Source organism: Pristis pectinata, chromosome 34 (assembly GCF_009764475.1).
Source record: "Pristis pectinata isolate sPriPec2 chromosome 34, sPriPec2.1.pri, whole genome shotgun sequence".
Lineage (NCBI taxonomy): Eukaryota > Metazoa > Chordata > Chondrichthyes > Rhinopristiformes > Pristidae > Pristis > Pristis pectinata.
Window position 1 is genome coordinate 2,617,417 of NC_067438.1, and position 18,953 is coordinate 2,636,369.

Below are 18,953 nucleotides of genomic sequence, written 5' to 3' on the forward strand. Positions count from 1 at the left end.
TTCTGCTTGTAATTATCAAGACACTTGAATAAAAATAATACAGAAATGAACCATACATCCCCATTGAAGTGAGTCTCGGACTTGTTTGCAGTTTCACCCAGATTTTCCAGGTGGGAAAATAAAAAAAAAGCTGAAATTCTGATAAAACAGGAAATGATGGAAATATTCGGCACCTTGGGAAACGTGCGCTTCACAACACCGATCACACCCCTAGCCTCCGATTTAGAAGGATTCTTTAAATACTAATCAGATAGGGGGAAAGGGCATTTATAATAGAGTGAAGGAGGTCTGAAGTTGTATTTTCAAAGACGTACCCAGCTGCTGGGAAACGTCACTTTCACAAAGGCAGCTGGAGATGTCGGCTTCATGAACACAAACAACACATGACCACAACGCAACCAATATACTTAGAAGTTGTTTTACAACTTCCTTTCCCACAAAAAGTCAGGTTTGTCTGTGGTATGCTCGGACACAAATAATGTTCAACTTTTAATCAGTGTTGGTTATTTCAATATGGGTGTGTTCAATGCATTTGTCATGACAGATCGTCGTGAGGTTACCTTGACCGACTGGGTGTGTTGTTCCAATTGTAGTCCTGCTCTGTATGAGATTAATTGTGGGTTCTGAGATTTGGTGTTTGCTTGGCAGAGGATTATAATTATAGGACTGTGATTTTATGTCTGACCGCCTCTAAGACAGAATCCTGCCTAAATGTAACGTTGTTCTAGCGCCGTAGATCTCTGCACGAGTCTCCCCGGATCCCCGAGGAATCTCTCATTCTCTGTTTCTCTCTCCATTCTCTGTGACCCTGGATGTGTAAGCAGCGAGTCCGGCGCTCGAGGTGTCTGAGTATCTAAAGAGAGTTAGATGGACCCGGAACACACGAAGTCTCCTTAACACTAAGAGGTGGTTTATTGACCAGGCTTGTGTGTTGGGTTCGGAGGGATCCATATCAGGGAGACATTACTGGGAAAAAAGATCTGGCGTGGTATCGGCACTGGGGTCTGGGTGTCGCCACAAATTCTGTGGAGAGGAAGGTGCGGGTCCGTTTCAAACCGGAGGGTGGTGTCTGGTTCATCGGGAAGATGGATGACAGGTTTTATGTAAACACCTCCATTCGATGCGATTTGCCTGCCGGTTGCATTCCCCAGAGGATGGGAGTCCTTTTCAATCACGAGTCCGGGACAGTTTCATTTTGCTGCAGGGACACCAGTTCCCACCTCCACACCCTCACTAAGAATTTCACGGACAAACTTTATCCACTTTTCCGGACTGTGGATGCAAACTGGTTGACAATTTGCTCTGGTTCGGCTCCAACTCTGTAAAAAGGATGGGAACAGGGGCCCGCGTTAGGAGTGGAGCTCAACGGCCGTGGGATAGAGACATCGCTCACAGCAGATTGTCGCTGAACGGGTCCTATTTTCCTATTTAATCTCCAAATTCAGCATTGTAAATTAGCTCGTAAATAGCAGTCGGAAGAGTGAAATAAAAAGTAATTGAAATTAAAGCTGTTGAACCCTTAACTTTTGTGGCTTGACTGTATTCTTTAAAGAAAAAAATATACCAATGAAAATATAATGGTTTAAGCAATTGCCCTTCCCGCGGGGATCTGTGAATTTAACAGCAGCCACCGGCGGATATTCGTGAACTCTTCGGCCGAACACGTGGGGCCAATTTCAATTATTTTCAGCACCCAATCAGAGTCGTAGAATCAGAATCATAAGGTCAGGCCCGACTTGTCCATGCTGGCCACACTGCAGACCAAAATTCATCCCATTTGCCGGCGTTTGGGTCATATCTCTCTAACTCTCACTTATCCATGTACCTGTAAATACATTTTTAATGAAGTACGTACACAAGCCCCTACCATTTCCTCTGGCAGATCTTTCCATTTCCCCACCACCATGTATGTGAAAAACGTGCCGCTCAGGTCTCTTTTAAATCTCCCCTCCCCTTACATTCGCCCTAAGCCCTGAGTTTTAGACGCCCACCCAGGCAAAAAGACTGTTACCGTCTATTTTATATGTACCCCTCACGATTTCATAGATCTCTATAAGGTCAGCGCTCAGCCTCTCTCACTCCCGGGTAAACAAGTTCGGCCTATCCAGTCTGTCCTTATAACTCAATCCGTAGAAACCTGGGCAAAATACATGTGAATCTGTTCTGCACCTCTCCCAGTTTAATCGCATCTATTCGATAGTACGAGGACTGGAACTGCACACAATGCTCTAATTGTGTCTTGTACACCGTTAACATGACGTCCCAGCTCCTGATCTCAAAGCACTGTGGACACAGAAGCAAAGTAATTTGCAGGATTATTTAATCAAACACTGATGTATATGGAAGTTGCCAGGGTTCATTCCGCCGGTATATTTTGCAGCGAAATAACAGTAGTTGGCGCAGCATTCAATGCTGCATGCTGAGTGAACTATCGCGGTGGCTCGTCTGCTGCTCAAGAGGATGCTGAACCAGGAAGTGCCAGCTATTAAGATGGCTTCGAAGCAAATTTTGGAGAGTTTAACCAAGGAGATAATTTGTCACATCTGTCAGGATTTCTTCACCGATCCGGTCATAGTTGAGTGTGGGCACAACTTCTGTCGCCAATGTATCACACAGTGTTGGGAAAGGGACGAGACAATCTCCTGCCAGAATTGTGGCGCGGAGATTTCAGACCGCGTGCTCAGGGTAAATCGAGCCTTAGGAAGTCTGGCTGAGAAAGGTCGAGAATTAAAACTGATCCTGAAACAGGAGGAAGCGAAACCTCACTGCGATGAACATCGAGAAGAACTGAAGCTGTTTTGTGCAACTGATAAGAAACTGATCTGCGTGATTTGTGCGACTTCGCGGGAACACAGGGAGCACCGCTTCCTGCCGATTGAAGAAGCCGTTCAAATCTACAAGGTAAAGGCAAACGGACGCAGATCACTGTTACATTTTTTAAAAAATGCATTTCTAACTCTAATGTTGTCTACTTCTCAAATCCACCCCAAGAATCTGATTAGGTTTTCCCTGGAATCTCTCACAAACAAGAGGTCGGACATCGAGGAAATGGAGAGACAGCAAATGCAAAAGATTTCTGAAGTTCAGGTGAGTTTTCCGGCTTCCAGCTTTCTGGTCTTGGATCGATTTTTTCTTTAGTGCTTGATAATGACTTCAAGTGCAGGATTATAGCTGTCATGGGGATATATTCACAGTGTATAAATGCCAGAAGGATTAGAATTTCGCAAGCACATTACTCTACGAACGGGACAAACTTAAGTTAACGTAAAGAAATTATCATTAATAATAATCTTCACATTTCATTTCACAGGAGCAGTCACACAGTCTGACGATCCACATCGAATCGCTATTTGATGACTTGCGCCAGATACTCAATGAGAAAGAACAGCGCTTACTCAGGGATCTCAGGGAAGAAGAGGAGAGAATTCTAAATCCAATGAAGATGAATCTTCGAGAGATTCAAAGCAATTTAACTTCTATTCAGGAGAAACTTTCAAAACTACAGGAACGGATAGAACAGCGAGATTGCCTGATATTTCTGAAGGTGAGGGGTTACCTTTCAGTTTAGTTCCGTGAAGACGCGCGGTCACAAAATGGCAGGTACCAATTTTAACATAAATGTAAATTTTACGAATTATTCACAACTGATTAAAACCAGAGAATATTCCCGGATTGAGCCGCTTTTCTCGCTCAGCTAACTGGCCCCTCACAATAACTGTGGAATCTGTGAACTGCCAACAACCTGTATGGGATGAATTTCCGCGATGTTGACACTGAGCTTGCGATTTTTTCTCCTTAACCCTTGATTAATATCCCACTGAAGTTCGTATTAAAATCCCATTGCATTCAGATGCTGTGAATATACCTGGTGTACTGGGTGTGAGGTGTACTATGTCGGTGAGTGGGAACTAATGTTGAATTTACGAACGTGAATAACATATCAGTTTTATCTGGTGGACATCAGCCGTTAACAACCATTTCGTGTTATTTTTCTCGGTTGAATTTCAAACATGTTCAATATTCCGGCTCTGCATCAAAAAGACAGGCCACTCGCCTCGCAGCAGAATCTGTTCCACACGGACCGAATGACGTCGTGTTCACTCAATATGCCCGTTAATAATATTCTGAATTATGTGGTCCCTTTCTGTCCCTGAAGTTTCTCTTCATGGTTTTACTTTACGTTATTTCTCAGAATATGGTCATGAGGAAATTCTATGATATATCTTTGAGTTTTCTTCTCAGGGCAATAGAAATATTTTCCACATCCTATCTCACATCTGTTGACAATTTTAAATGCCTGCCTCTGATTATTCTTCTCATTTTATCCATATAACTGTTTCCTGCCTGTTCAGTCGTTCCCGCTCACTCTGTAGTTGCATCCACTCCGGAACAGAATAACTGTCATAGTTATTCCTTGCACTTTCTACTCTTGTGCAGTATCGCCGATTACCTCTTCCTACCTATGTGTAAACGAAAGGGCGTGTTGGGGATTTTCAGCAGCTTGCAGCAACTTGAAATGGAGAAACAAAATGCTGCAGATGTTGTTCTCTGCAGCAAGAAAGCAAACAAGCTGTTGGAGGAACTCAGCGGGTCAATCAGCATCTGTGTAGGCAGAGGGATGGTCCATGTTTCGAGTCAAAGCTGCATTAGGACCTGTCATGATCGGCCTGAAACGTCGACCACCCCTCTGCCTCCACAGATGCTGTTTGATCCATTGAAATTATCACAACATTTTTTTTTTTAACTGAGATGAAATGCCTGACATTGGAATATGGATGGTCATTCTCCATCAATTCAGATGTAAATTTTATTTATTTCAGGAGGAAGCTTCTCGGAAGAGAAGGTAGGACATACTGCTTAAGGAATATTTGCACCAAGTTATCAAGTATCTTCAAAGATTTATTATATTCAGTACATAACAAAATATTTACTACTGACAGGTTCAGTGAGGAAGACCATGAATTATCAGTTATGGATTGTGCCCTGGCAGTTAAAAATTTCGATCACGCAAGTTTGTTGAAAGCCATACTGAATGAAGAATTCAATTGTATCACACAAGGTAAAACTGACTCCGTTTTTTGCTCTAATTTATCAGACACTTTTATAAATTAATTAGAGTCATAAAATAATCCAGCAGGGAAACAAGCCCTTCGGCCCAACTCGTCGATGCCGACAGTGCTGCCTAGCGAGCACTTCCCTTTGTGAAGGGAAGATCTTGACTCACAAGCCTGATAGAGTTCTTTGAGGAGGTGACCAGGAAGATTGATGAGGGCAGTGCGGTGGATGTGGTTTACATGGATTTTAGTAAGGCGTTTGATAAGGTTCCTCATGGTAGGCTTCTTCAGAAGGTCAGAAGCCAAGGGATCCAAGGAAGCTTGGCTGTGTGGATTAGGAATTGGCTTGCATGTAGAAATCAGAGGGTTGTGGTGGAAGGAGTGCCCTCGGATTGGAAGGCAGTGACTAGTGGTGTCCCGCAGGGATCGGTTCTGGGACCTCTACTTTTTGTGATATTTATAGATGACAGATGAGGGGGTGGAGGGCTGGGTTAGTAAGTTTGCGGACGACACTAAGATAGGCGGTGTTGTGGATAGTGTGGAGGGCTGTCGGAGCTTACAGAGGGATATTGATAGGATGCAGAGCTGGGCTGACAAGTGGCAGATGGAGCTCAATCCGGAGAAGTGTGAGGTGGTACACTTTGGAAGGACAAACTTCAGGGCAGAGTACTGGGTGAATGGCAAGGTACTTGGCAGTGTGGAGGAGCAGAGGTATCTGGGGGTTCATATTCACAGTTCATTGAAAGTTGCCTCACAGGTGGAAAGAGCAGTTAAGAAGGCCAATGGGATTTTGGCTTTCATAAATCGCGGGATTGAGTTTAAGAGCCGCGAGGTGATGATGCAGCTTTACAAAACTCTAGTTAGGCCACACTTAGAGTACTGTGTTCAGTTCTGGTCGCCTCATTATAGGGAGGATGTGGAGGCATTGGAGAGGGTGTAGAGGAGGTTTACCAGGATGCTGCCTGGATTCGAAAGTATTGAATATGACGAGAGGCTTAAGGTGCTAGGGCTTTATTCACTGGAAAGGAGGAGGATGAGAGGAGACATGACAGAGGTATATAAAATACTGAGAGGAATAGATAGACAGTCAGCGCCTCCTTCCCAGGGCACCAACGCTCAAGAAAGGGCATGGCTTTAAGATTATGGGTGTGAGGTTCAGGGGAGATGTCAGGGGGAGGTTTTTCACCCAGTGAGTGGTTGGTGCATGGAATGCACTGCCTGGGGTGGTGGTGGAGGAAGATACATTGAACAGGTTCAAGAGCTTGTTGGATAGGCATATGGAGGAGTGTGGGATGGGGGGATATGCGGGAGGAAGGGGTTAGGTAGTGTGAGGGTGGTTTGATGGACGGCACAACATGGTGGGCCGAAGGGCCTGTTTTGTGCTGTATGGTTCTATAGTTCTATGGTCCCATCTGCCTGCATTTGGCCCTTAGACTTTTAAACCTCTCTTATCCATGTAACTATCCAGGTGGCTTTTAAATATTGCTAATGTGCTCGCCTCAGCGACTATTTCTGGTACCTCATTCCACATGCGCACCACCGTTTGCATGAAAAAGCTGCCCCTGATGTCCCTTTTAAATATTGCGCCTCTGATTTTACACCTATGCCCTCTTGATTTTTAGCAACCACTCCCTCTTGTAAAAAGACTATGTGCTTTCACCCAGTCGATGCCCGTCATGATCTTGTACACCTCAATCATGTCACCTCTCAGTCCCCTGCGTTCCAGGGAATAAAGTCCAAGTCTACGCACCCTCTCCTTGTAACTCAGACCACCAGTTCCAGTTAACATCCTGGTAAATCTTTTCTGCACTCCTGGTTCAATAAAATCTTTCTTACAACAGGGTGACCAACACTGTACACAATACTTGAAGTGCGGCCTCAACAATGTCTTATTACTGCAACGTAATTTCCCAACTCCTGTATTCTATGCACTGACTAATGAAGGACAGCTTTCCAAACGCCTTGTTCACAACTCTATATAGCTGTGACGCCACTTTCAGCAAATTGAGCACTTGCACGCTGAGGTCCCTCCGTTCCACAACACTCCCCAGCGCCCTGCCATTCACCGTATAAGTCCTACCCTGGTTTGATCTCCCAAATTGCAATACCTCTCATTTATTTGGATTGAAAAACATTTACCAATCCTTAGCCCACATACCGAGCTGATAAAGATCCCCCTGAAATTTTTCATAACTGCCACACTGCCTACAACATCACCTACGTTAGTATCATCCGCGAAATTAATAACCATGTCTTGTACATTTACAACCAAATCGTTGAAAAATTACAAACAACAAAGGTCCCAGCATCGACCCCTGTGGCACACAACTAGAGTCAGGGCTCCAGTCTGAGAAACAACCCTCGAATATCACCCTCTGCTTCCTTCCAATGAGCCAATTATTAATCCAATCCGCGATTTGCCCGTGGATCCCATGCTATCTGACCTTCCAGACTTGCCTGCCACGAGGAACCTGTTAGCCTTGCTAAAGTACTTATAGAAAACATGCACTGCTCTATCCTCATCTCCCCTCTTGTTGCCTCCTCGAAGACTTCCAAGAGATGTGTCAGACACGATTTCCAACGCACAAAACCGTAAAGACTGTCCCGAAATGGACCCGGTTCCTGCAAATGTTGGTAGATTCTGTTCCTTAGAATGTCCTCCATCAATCTACTCATCAGCGATATCAGACTCACTGGCCTGTAGTTTCCTGGCTTGTTTTTACTATCCTTTTTAAACAATGGTACCGCATTAGCCACTCTGCAGTCTTCGGGAACCTCACCCGTGGCCAGAGATGAAGCAAAAATCTTTGCAAGAGCCTCCGAAATTTCTTCACAAGGTCCTAGAATGCACGAGGTCATTCCCTGGGGATTTATCCACCTTGATCTACTTTAAGGCCTCCAATACCTCCTCCCTGCTGATTCTTATGTGGGCAAAGACAACACCACTCATTTTCCCCATTTCCTTAACTTCCATCATTTTCTTCACAGTAAAATCTGGAAAAATAAGAATTAAAAATCTCATCCATTTCCTTTTGTTCCAAGCAGAGACAGCCATGCTGATATTTAAGGGGACATATTCTCTCCAACACCATCCTTTTACTCTTAATATACCCACAGGATCTCTTGGGATTTTACCTCAGCTTCCCTGCCAGATCCTTCTCATATCCTCTTTTTTCCCGCTTAACTTCACTCTTAAGTGCACTCCTCTTGGTATTCAAGAGATTCCCCCGTTCCCAATTGCTTTTGCGCAATGTATGCGCAACCAGTGTCTCGATATTTCTCATCAACCAGGGTTCCCGAAATCTTTCAGCCTCACCCTTCCCCCTGAGGAAAATGCAGGCCCTGTGCCCTTGAAATCACACTTGGAAGACGCTCCTTTCTCTGCAAACAATCTCGCTCAATCAATCATGCTAGATCTGGCCTAATGGCTCCAACGTTTCCTCTGCCCTCAATTCAGGACCTTAACCTGTGTACCAACTGTATCCTTCTCCAAGACTATTTAAAAACTAGTAGGATTATGGTCAATGGACCCAACATGCTCACCGACAGACACTGACGCCACTTGCGCCACCTCATCCCCCAGGAGGAGGTCTAGTGTTGCACCCGCTCTAGTTGTTCCCTCTATATATTGATCAAGGACGCTTTCTTGGACACATTTCACAAATTCAACTCTATCCAAGTCTTTCACACTATGGTTGACCCAGGCAATATTCTGGAAGTTAACATCTCCCGCTCATACTACCCTATTATGTTTACAACAGTTCCAATCTCTCTACATATCTGGTCCTCCAATTTCCGCTGACGACTGGGGGAGGGGTCTATAAGCATAATCCCATCAGAGTGACCATCCCTTTTCTCTAAGTTCTACCCATATGGCCTCACAGAATGATCCCCCCAAAAATATCCCCTCCGAGACCGTTGTTAAGTTCTCTTCCATAAAGAAGGCAACTCCCCACCTCTTCTACCTGCACCTCTGTCACACCTGTGGCATCTGTATCCTGGATCACTGTTGTGCCAGATCTACCCTTCCCTCAGCCATGTTTCTGTTCCGGCTATGATATCCCAGTCCCCAGAGCCAATCCACGCCCTGAGTTCATCGGCCTGATTTATCAAGCATCTTGCATTGAAAGAAAGGCAATTTAAACCAGTCGCATTCCCTCTCCTTTTACTGTGCTCCTATCTGTCCTGACGACTAAATTTGTTCTCATTAGCTAAAGTACCATCCCCCGACTTCTCTTCGCACAGTACCCCAACCCCTGCCACTCACGTTTAAACCCTCTCGGGTTGCACCATCAAAACTCCCGGCAAGGATATTGGACCCGCTCCAGCTCAGGTGCAACCTACCTCTCTTGAACAGGTCACCTCTACCCCAGAAGATATCGCAAAGACCCAAGAACTTCAATCCCTGCCCCATGCACTAAGTTTTCATATGAGTTTTCTTTCTATTTCTACACTCACCAGCACGTGACTCTGGGAGTAATCCAGATATTACTGCCCTTGGGACCCTGGTTTATAGCTTCTCTCCCAACTCCGTATATTCACTGCACACGACCTCATCCCTCTTTCTACATATGTCATTGGTACTAAAATGCACCACGACCTCTGACTGTTCACACCCCCACATCCCTGAGCCGCTTTATGTCGCCGCTCCGAGAAGTCCCCGACCCTGGCACCGGGGAGGCAACACGCCATAATTGCGTCAAGTTTACGGCCGCAGGTACTCCTGACTTTTCCCCCTAACTAGCGAGTCTGAGATAAAAGGAGTGACATTCATAAAAGACAGAACGAGAATGAGGGTATTATTCCAGTAGCAACCCGCCTGCTGGAAAGCTGTTTGTCACCTCCTACTCCACAGCCCAATGATGTGAACATTGAATTTCTCTGTCTCGGGTAAGCCGCAACCTCGGCGTTCTCTTCTCACTCCTACTAGTCCACCGACTTTCTCAACCCCTTTGTTCGCCATTGCCATCCCCTCACCGGTTACTTATATTCGTAACACTCCCCAACCTGGTTTCAGTTTCCCATCATCCACACACATCCACGCACTGGGTTTCTTTCCCCTTGGCGCACCCTTCTTATTGCCTCCCCGTCGGATTTCATCTGCCCATCTCCATCTCCATCATCAGGTTCCACATCTCACTCAAGCTTCTTCCCGCTTGACTCCACACCTGGCTGCATCCGCTTATTTTTTTTAATCTGATCTGATTCTATGTATCACCCACCAGCTTCCCTCTCTTATCATTTTCCACATCACCTTACAGCCTTCCCCACGAGCTTCACCTCTTCACTTGGCTCCATTTTAATCGTTCTCCTCCTGAACTGGTTCCATCATTCACCTACCAGCCCCTGTCTCACCCCTTCCTCTCACTTCTTCATACTGTCTATCTTCTACCGTCAAGCTCAGATCTGATGCAGGTTTCAGATCCTGCCCCTTGCCGCGGTTCCTCCAGCAATTTTTTTTTTTGCGCCTTCTGGAACGCGTCATTTTCAACTAGTCAGATGGAGATTTCACAACCAACTCAGGAGCAAGACGACCAATACACTGGCTGTCGGACGAATCTCTGAGTCCGCTCTTCAGAAACACACGCAATCGTGTTCGAATCCATTCTAATTTTTGTGGAACCCCTGGAAATGCAACACACCCTCATTAACACAAACAGGCGGGTGTACGGGCACACTACAAAGTTTAGTACACCTCTAAAAATGCACGTACAGAATCACACACACACACACACACACACACACATATGTATATGTATATGTATGTATATATATATATATATATATATATATATATATATATATATATATATATATATATATATATATATATATATATATATATATATATATATATATATATATATATATATATGTATGTATATTCCGCAGCTTTGGAGATTTGTGTATGCGCTTGGTTGGGGATTATAACGGAAGGGCTCTGGGATGATGACTGAACATCTCTAAGTCCGGATACCGCCTAAATGCCGCGGATCGCTGAGTAGCGTGTGACAACGGACCATGGTCGGTGCGCAGTGCCACTGGCTCCCGGCCTGGTATGAAGACAGACGGGCGCCGCCTCTCACCTGTTACCGCACAACATATTCGGAACCTAGTGCTAAGATTTTCGCAGTCGACCTGACTCTGGCTCGTGGTTCCGCAGATCGTAGAGCATCTATCGCTCTGCAATATTTTGAAAGTTATCCCTTGAGCCAAACATTAGTGGCGGCACAATGGTGCAGCCGTACAGCTGCTACTGAAAGTTTCGGCGTCCCAGGTAGGATCCCGACCTTCGGTTCTGTCTGTATGGAGTTGGCATAATCCAAGGGACATTGATAGTAATGTGCGGATAATTAAAAAGGGATTTCCGCAGAATTTGTGTAAATGAATATACGATAGTTGGCACAGAATCAATGGGCCGAAGGGCCTGTTTCCGTGCTGTATGATTCCGTGACATTCTTCATGCCAATTTAATACACAAGCACTTGATCCTCACTCGCGATACTTCAAACACCCTTCAATTCCTCAACTGAATTCTCTCCCACGTCCTCTCTTCAACGCGTCTGTTCGACGCCCCCTCCCCGACTCCCTCCCTCCCCCCGCTGCAGCACGATCTCTCTGATTTTTCATTATCATTTCCTCACCACAACTCATTCTGTCTCTCTGCCATCTTGTCCCACTGTCCTCAGTAGATCTCCCCATCTCGCAGTCCCTGCCTCCTTCCCCTGTCCGTTCTCCCCACCATTCCGATCAACTAAGAAAGGCCAAGGTAAGTTTGTTGTGTTGGCCTTTTTTTCTTTCATCTGATGTGGTTGAGTGAAATTGCGAGAAAGGGTTGTGTTGGGTGCCGGACTGCTCCTGAACCCGAATGGCTTGTCCCCGTGTTCCGGGAGCACGCTGCCCGAGTCACCCCACCATATCCGGGAACGTTCTAATTCTCTGCTTCTCACCCCAGTCTCTGTAACCCTGGATGTGGAATCAGCGGGTCCGGGACTCCAAGTGTCTGAGGATGGGAAGAGTGTGAAATGGAGCCGGAACTCATGCATACGCCCGGACACCTGCAAGAGGTTTAATGTCCAGTCTTGTGTGCTGGGATCGGAGGGATTCACATCGGGGAGATATTACTGGGAGGTGGATGTGGGGAAGAATCGGCGCTGGGGTCTGGGAGTCGCCGCAGAGTCTGTGGAGAGGAAGCAACGTGCGATACTGACTACGGAGGCTGGTGTATGGACTATCGGGCGGATGGATAACAGGCTTTTTGCAAACACTTCAATTCGATTATATTTGCCTTTCAAAACCATCCCACAGAAGGTGGGAGTCTTTCTCAATTATGAGTTCGGGACAGTTTCATTTTACAGTGTGGACAACAAGTCCCATATATACTCCTTCAGTGGGAATAACTTCACTGAGAAACTTTATCCTTTCTTCCGGACTGTCGACCCACGCTGTCTGAGAATCTGCTCCGGTTGCGCTCTGGATCTGGAAAAAGAGTCGGGTCCCGGGGTTGCTGCGTCAGGAGCGGAGCTCGGGGGCTGTGGCGCAGAAACCCCGTTGACAACAGGTTGACTCCCGTGTAACCCCTGATTTCAGTATTGTAAATCAGCTTGCAAATAAAACAATCGAAGAGTGAAATAAAAAAGGAATTGTTATTACAGTGGTTGAAGCATTAATTTTAGTGGGTTAAGTGCACCTGTCAACTGAAAAAAATTACATTGATGAAAATATAAAGGCGGAGCCCTCTGCATTTAGCAGCAGCTGCAGACGCAGATTCGTGAGTTACCCCCGTTCCCTCACTCTTAACTCTCCCAGTCCTATATAACCCAGATTCAATCGAATTCACGAGGAACAGGTTGAACGTTGCAGTTAAACGTGGAGACGGTCGTCGAGGACCATTGCAACAGTCTGTGATTAGCTAGAGCCCAGCAGAGTGTGATTGGCACAAGTGGTGGTTCGAGGAGGAATGGGAAGGTCGCCCGCGGGAGGTGTAAACAGGAGGGAGGCATGAAATCGGAAATTGCAAACATAGAGGAAAACAAACGGAATTTCGAGATACAGAGAATGGTTGATGATCGGAAATAGTTTGCCCCTGCAAAATGCACACGAAACTGATGATTCAGGTCTCTCGATGTATAACGCCAGGGTACTGTACTGTTGAGTACAGGACTATTCAGTGTATAACTGTACAGTGCTGCTGCGCACAGGTGTGTCGCTGTAAAACATCGTGGCACAATATTAGCAGGGACTGTGCAACACTGGAGTGCGGCACTGGAGGGCACAGGTGCGTCGGGGAATGAGGCTGGGACACAGTGCAGGAAGGCTCAGGCCTGCCAGAACGGAAAGGAGTCCCAGAAATGTAACGCATGTGAACTTTACAACTATGCAAAGTCAGTGTTTAAAGGACCCCTCGTCTTGTAATATTACGAAACAACCGCTAACCCGCGATGTATGACAAACAAGCCCCAACCCCAAAGAGGAAAGTGAACTCCTGCACACAGGGCTGTGTAAAAATGTTTTGTGTTCCATCATAGCGTTGAGTCTGGTGCAGAGCAGTGAATTGAAGGGTTAAATGAAATGCGCATTGCTCATTTACTTCATTGTTGTCTCTTTAAATTATATAATTTTACTCAGAAACTTTACAAATGTAAACGTTCGCACTTCTGCCGCCGTTCCCCGTCATTCTATATATTAGACCAGCCCGCCATCAATTTCCTTTCACATTCATTCATTGAATAAACAGTCTTAACGGCATTTACGCGGGTACCAACCCGTTAGTCTGCAACACAGAGAAATACATTTAGATTGTTACCTTTTACCAGCGAACCATAGCGACAGCTGCACTAAGCTCCTGTACGCCCCTCAGCGCCTAGTCCTGGAGATTGAAGGAGTCGACAGCATCTGGTTATGGGCAGTTCCTTACACCAGAAGGTAAGGAAAGCTCAGACAGCCCAGTCTGAGTTGATAACCTTCTGACAGCAATTGATGTTAATCTCAGGCTTTGTTCCTGGAAAAAAAGATCCGCGAGAACAGAGCCCTGTATTATAGGGGGAATCTCGACAAATACCGCCGGCACAGTGGCGAAGTTCGTTCAGTCAATGTCTCGATGCACCAGAGATCCGGGTTCAATCCTGATCTCCGGTGTTGTTTGCATCTTCTCCGTGGCACCGCCAGAGTTTCCTATGGGCGAATCGGTTTCCTCCCTTCTCCCAAAGACATTCGGGTTAGTAGGTTCATTGGCCACTGTAAATTGACCCCGGCTGTAGGCGAGTGGTACAGTCTGCAGGGAGTTGATGAGAATGTGGAAAGAATTTTTTTTAAATCTGTAAATGTACAAAATAGGATTATTCAATATCCGCCGAGCATTTACAATAATTCTATTTAGTATATTTACAGATTTTTAAAAAAATTCTTTTCACTATCCAGTTTCCGTGCAGTATCTCTGTATGAATCTATTAGCGCTGAATACCTATCCAGATCTTCTCGGCAACCTTTCAGCCCCAGGGGAGAGCGGGGATGGTCTGATCTCCACCGCACTACCATGTGTACAGTGTGATTGTTGTTGTACTGACTCTTCAAAAAACCTCTGACTGACGGGTCCCTTCCTCATCACCAGCCAAACGCGGCCTTAGTGCTTGTTTGAGGCTGATGCTGAGGATACTCTTCCAGCAACAATTGGTATTGGCCTGATTCTGTGTCTTTGGGAATGGCCGGAGTACACAGAGATCATTTTCCGTTTAATCCACAGTCCCGATTCTCGCGGTGTGGGTTTCCCTTTTCCCCACTAACTCTCATTATCCTCTTCCCCTCTTTTAAATTTAAATTTTATTTACAACGTGGTAACAGGCCCTTTCGGCCCAACGAGTCCGTGCCGCCCATTTTTTTAAAACCCCCAAATTAACCTACCCGTACGTCTTTCGAATGTGGGAGGAAACCGGAGCACCCGGAGGAAACCCACGCAGACACGGGGAGAACGTACAAACTCCTTACAGATAGTGACGGGAATCGAACCCTGGACGCTGGCGCTGTAGTAGCGTCGTGCTAACCACTACGCTACCGTGCTGTGACTCACTCTCACTGACAGTTAACCGCAACGCACAAATGCCTTTGCTTGTAAAGGTTCCGAAGTTCTCATTTTGAAAATGTTTTAATAACCATTAAAGACATGAACTGACTGTAACGACATGAATTCACTTGGGGAAACCAAGACCAGTTTATTTTTTCTTGTCCTGGAATTTACTGGGAGTTCTGTGTTGTAATTACCCAACCTCCTGCCCGGGGGGTGTTGTTCTCCTTTTCCTCCAATGTCGACACAGAAGTCCATTTGGAAAAATCCGGGAAAGGTTTCTGTCGGCCATCCGACCGTTCCTGAGGCCGAGCGGCTTCTCCCCCGGTCCTGGACAGCGCTGCCCGAGTCTACCCCCATCCCAGGGGACTCTCTAATTCTCTGCTTCTTCCCCCCAATCGCTGATTTCCTGGATATGGAAACAGCGCACCCTGTGCTCGAGGTATCTGAGGACCAGAAGAATGTGAGATGGACTCAGAACCGGGGGAGTCTCCCTCACACCAAGAAGACGTGCGCTGGGAACGGAGAGATCCACATCGGGGAGACATTACTGGGAGGTGAGGTGGCGGAGACTCGGCGCTGGTGCCCGGGAGTCACCGCAGAGTCTGTGGAGAGGAAGGAACGTGGCAGACGGGAACCGGAGACTGGATTCTGGAGCACCCGACAGAGAGATGGCAGATTTTAGGTAAACAACTCCATTCTATGCGACCGCTATGCCGATCCCAGCCCTGGGAGGGTTGAAGTAGATCTCAGTTATGAGTCCGGGACAGTTTCATTTTACAGCACGAACACCAAGTCCCATCTCCACACCTTTACTGGAAATAATACACGGAGAAACGTTATCCTTTCTTCGGTACTCGTGATGGAAACTGGCTGAGAATCTGCTCCGGTTCCGCTCCGAATCTTTGAAAGGATTGTGAAACGAAGCCCGCGTCAGGAGCAGTCTCGGGGATTGTGAAGTGGAAATCCCGTTGATAACAGGACAGCGCTGAACGGGTCCCATTTAATCCCCAAAACTGCACTGTAAATTGCATTGGAAATGGGGGAAAATGTCGAAAGAGGGAAATAAAACGTAATTGAAATTAAGGCTGCTAATCCATTAATTTTAGTGGTTTAACTGTATCCGTCAAACAAAGAATACATTTTTGAAAATATAAAGATTGAAACAATCGCCCTTCCCCCGGGCTCTGTGGATTGAGCTGCAGCCGCGGGCGGAGATCTTGAGCCCCACACACCCCCACACCCCACCTTCCACCCACTCCCTGGGTCCTAAATAACCCGGATTCTAATCAAGCCTACCTCGTGGGCCTAAATTTAATTGATTTGGACACCCAATTAGATTCATAGAAGTATTGACTTGTACAGTAAGCCCCAACTCATCGATGGGGGCCAAGTTGCAAATCTAAGCTAGTTCAATTGGCTTGCGTTTGGTCCACATCCCTCAAAACCTTTGATTTCCAATCTACTTGACAAAATATCTTTTAAACGCTGTTATTCTACCCGCCCCGACTACTTCCTCTGACAGATCGTTACACACACTCAACCCCCTCTGTGTGAATAACTTGCCCCAGAGGCTTTCTTTAGATCTGTCCCCTCACCTTAAATATATACCCTCTAGTTTTAGACCTTGCTGTGACCATTCACCTTATCTATACTCCTCGTGAAGTTATATACCTCTAAAAGGCTGCAGGGAAAAGTCCCAGCCTATCCAGTCTGCCCTTATAACTCGTCCAACCCCGGCAACAACCTTGTGAATTCTGTTTCAACTTTTCCAGTTTAATCACAACCTTCTAAGAGCGTGGCGACCGTTCTGCACACAATACTCTACGTGCGGTCTCAGCAACATCTTGTACACCTGTAACACGATGTCTGAACTATTGAACTCAGTGCCCTGCCCGAGGAAGGCAAGGGTCCAAGAACGCCGTCTTCAAAAGCCGGTCAGCCTGCGTCGCCACTTTCAGGGAACTCTGCACTTTCACCACTAGGTGTCTCTGTTGTACAATACTCTCCAGGGCCTTGTCATTCACTGTGGAAATTCTGCTTTGGTTCACCTTCCCAAAAAGCAACACGTCACATTTGCCTGAGTTAAATCCCATCTGCAATTCTTTGGCCCACTTTATCAGCTGAGATAGATCCTGTTGTAATCGCAGGTAACCTTCCTCACTCTCCACTATACCACCAATTTTGGTGTTATCCAGCAACTTACCAACAGTGCCAACTACATTCCATCCAAATCGTTCATATTGTTTTTTATAACAATTAGAGAGGGCTGAAAATGTTCAGCAGATCACAGAGCACCCGTCGTCGGAGAAAGAAGGCCAGCATTTCGGCACAATGACTTTTCATCAGGAGTGGGAAGAATTAGAAATGAGAGTTTTATGTTACAGGTAAACGTGGGCCGGGGTGGGACCTAGAAAACCATTCGGACGGTCTGTGATTGGTTGGAGTCCAACAGACTGTGTTTGGCACAGGTGGTAGTGCTGCTGGCTCGAAGAGGAAGGTGGAGACCGTTTGGGTGCAGAGCTAAAAGGAGTGAGGCAAGAAATCGGAGAGTACGAGAATAAAGAAAAACAACACTGAATTTCGAGATACAAAGAACGTCTGATGGACCGAAAGATTTCAATTCAATATTGTATCCTGAGTCTTGCAATATTTCCAGACCTAAGATGAAGCTGCTTCTCGAAGGTACGCTCTGTCTTGCGGTGAAATACAGAGAACCGTGTGACATATTTTTTGTGCTGACGCTGTTAAACATATCGTCAGTTTTACCCCGAAGGTTCGTGGGCGCCCGCCGCATGCGCCCAACCTGAACCCTTCAGGATACACAAGGATTTCGAGCGCCAACTCCCTTCTGTGCAGCGGTTTGGGGTGATGGTTGTGACCCAGCTGGAGCTGCTGCTTCAATTGGATCTACCAGAACTTGTCGGCGCCAAAACAATAGAAGTTGGGACATTAATGGAAACGACGGCGAGACGTATTCTCCACATTTGGATTTATTGGCCCTTCCTTGACCAACGCACTGTGTTTTCCCGGTGACCAGAGACACGCAAGAAAGACACCAACCTCTGAGAATTCTAGAAAAGGCAAGGGTTTTCCATTCAGCTCCAAGGAAGCCTTCGGAGCTAAAAGTTTGTTCCGCCGCAGCGCCTCCCACCATCCCGCACAAAGATGCAATGACTTCCCGCCAACCGGCTAAATCGGCCGAGTGGATCGAGCCGCTGTTGCGGAAGCTGCCTGGTGATCAGGGTCAGGCTGGGTGGTAAGTGAGGAATCCAGCCCAGCGTGCCTGCTCTCTAGGTCTGCAGGGCTGGCAGAGGCAAACCCTTTCCAATTACATGGGACCGGGAGGTACAGACGTGAAGGAAGATGGTGCTTCACAAAAAAGGGCAGTGGAAATCTCATGTCTGCTATCCCCTAAAAGCTGAGTGTGGTTCACCTTGTGATGGATACTTTACATTCCTGTTTTCATACAGACACATCTCAGCAATCCCCACTGCATCTGTAACCTCCCAGAATAATATTCTCTCTAGAACTTCGGTGTGCTGACAGCATTTATTTTACGGGTCGTCAATTAGTGCTGTATTATATTAAATCTCGCGAAATAACTGCTGCAAATCTTAGTTTCACGGCACTTATTTTCACATTCCAGCTATGGGCAGCTACATTTATACCTTGTCCGCTTTTCTTCTTCTTTATATTTTCCGACGTTCTTTCCAGTCATTGTCATGATTGTTTAATCAAACGCTGCTGCATTTAAAATTATTTGGAAGTTGCCGGGGATTGTCCATCTTTAACATTTGCAGCTGCAGGATGTTATTTCGGCAGTTTACATTGCAGCA

General features: G+C 46.2%; 1 protein-coding gene across 1 annotated transcript; it reads left to right on the forward strand.

The window, feature by feature from the left end:
• The first annotated feature begins 2,490 nt into the window (after positions 1-2,490).
• Positions 2,491-12,681, forward strand: LOC127585810 (zinc-binding protein A33-like). Its single transcript, XM_052043506.1, has 6 exons — positions 2,491-2,901; positions 2,992-3,087; positions 3,311-3,544; positions 4,821-4,843; positions 4,941-5,059; positions 12,010-12,681. Exons 1-6 carry the CDS (start codon positions 2,491-2,493, stop codon positions 12,618-12,620), a joined length of 1,494 nt encoding a protein of 497 aa, XP_051899466.1. The 3' UTR covers positions 12,621-12,681.
• Positions 12,682-18,953: the final 6,272 nt, after the last annotated feature.

Bases quoted from the DNA above. Each gene is read 5' to 3' on its own strand.
- LOC127585810 (XM_052043506.1), top strand. From the start codon at position 2,491: ATGGCTTCGAAGCAAATTTTGGAGAGTTTAACCAAGGAGATAATTTGT. The intron at 3,088-3,310 runs GTGAGTTTTCCG...TTCATTTCACAG, and splicing joins AAAAGATTTCTGAAGTTCAG to GAGCAGTCACACAGTCTGAC. The intron at 4,844-4,940 runs GTAGGACATACT...TACTACTGACAG, and splicing joins GAAGCTTCTCGGAAGAGAAG to GTTCAGTGAGGAAGACCATG.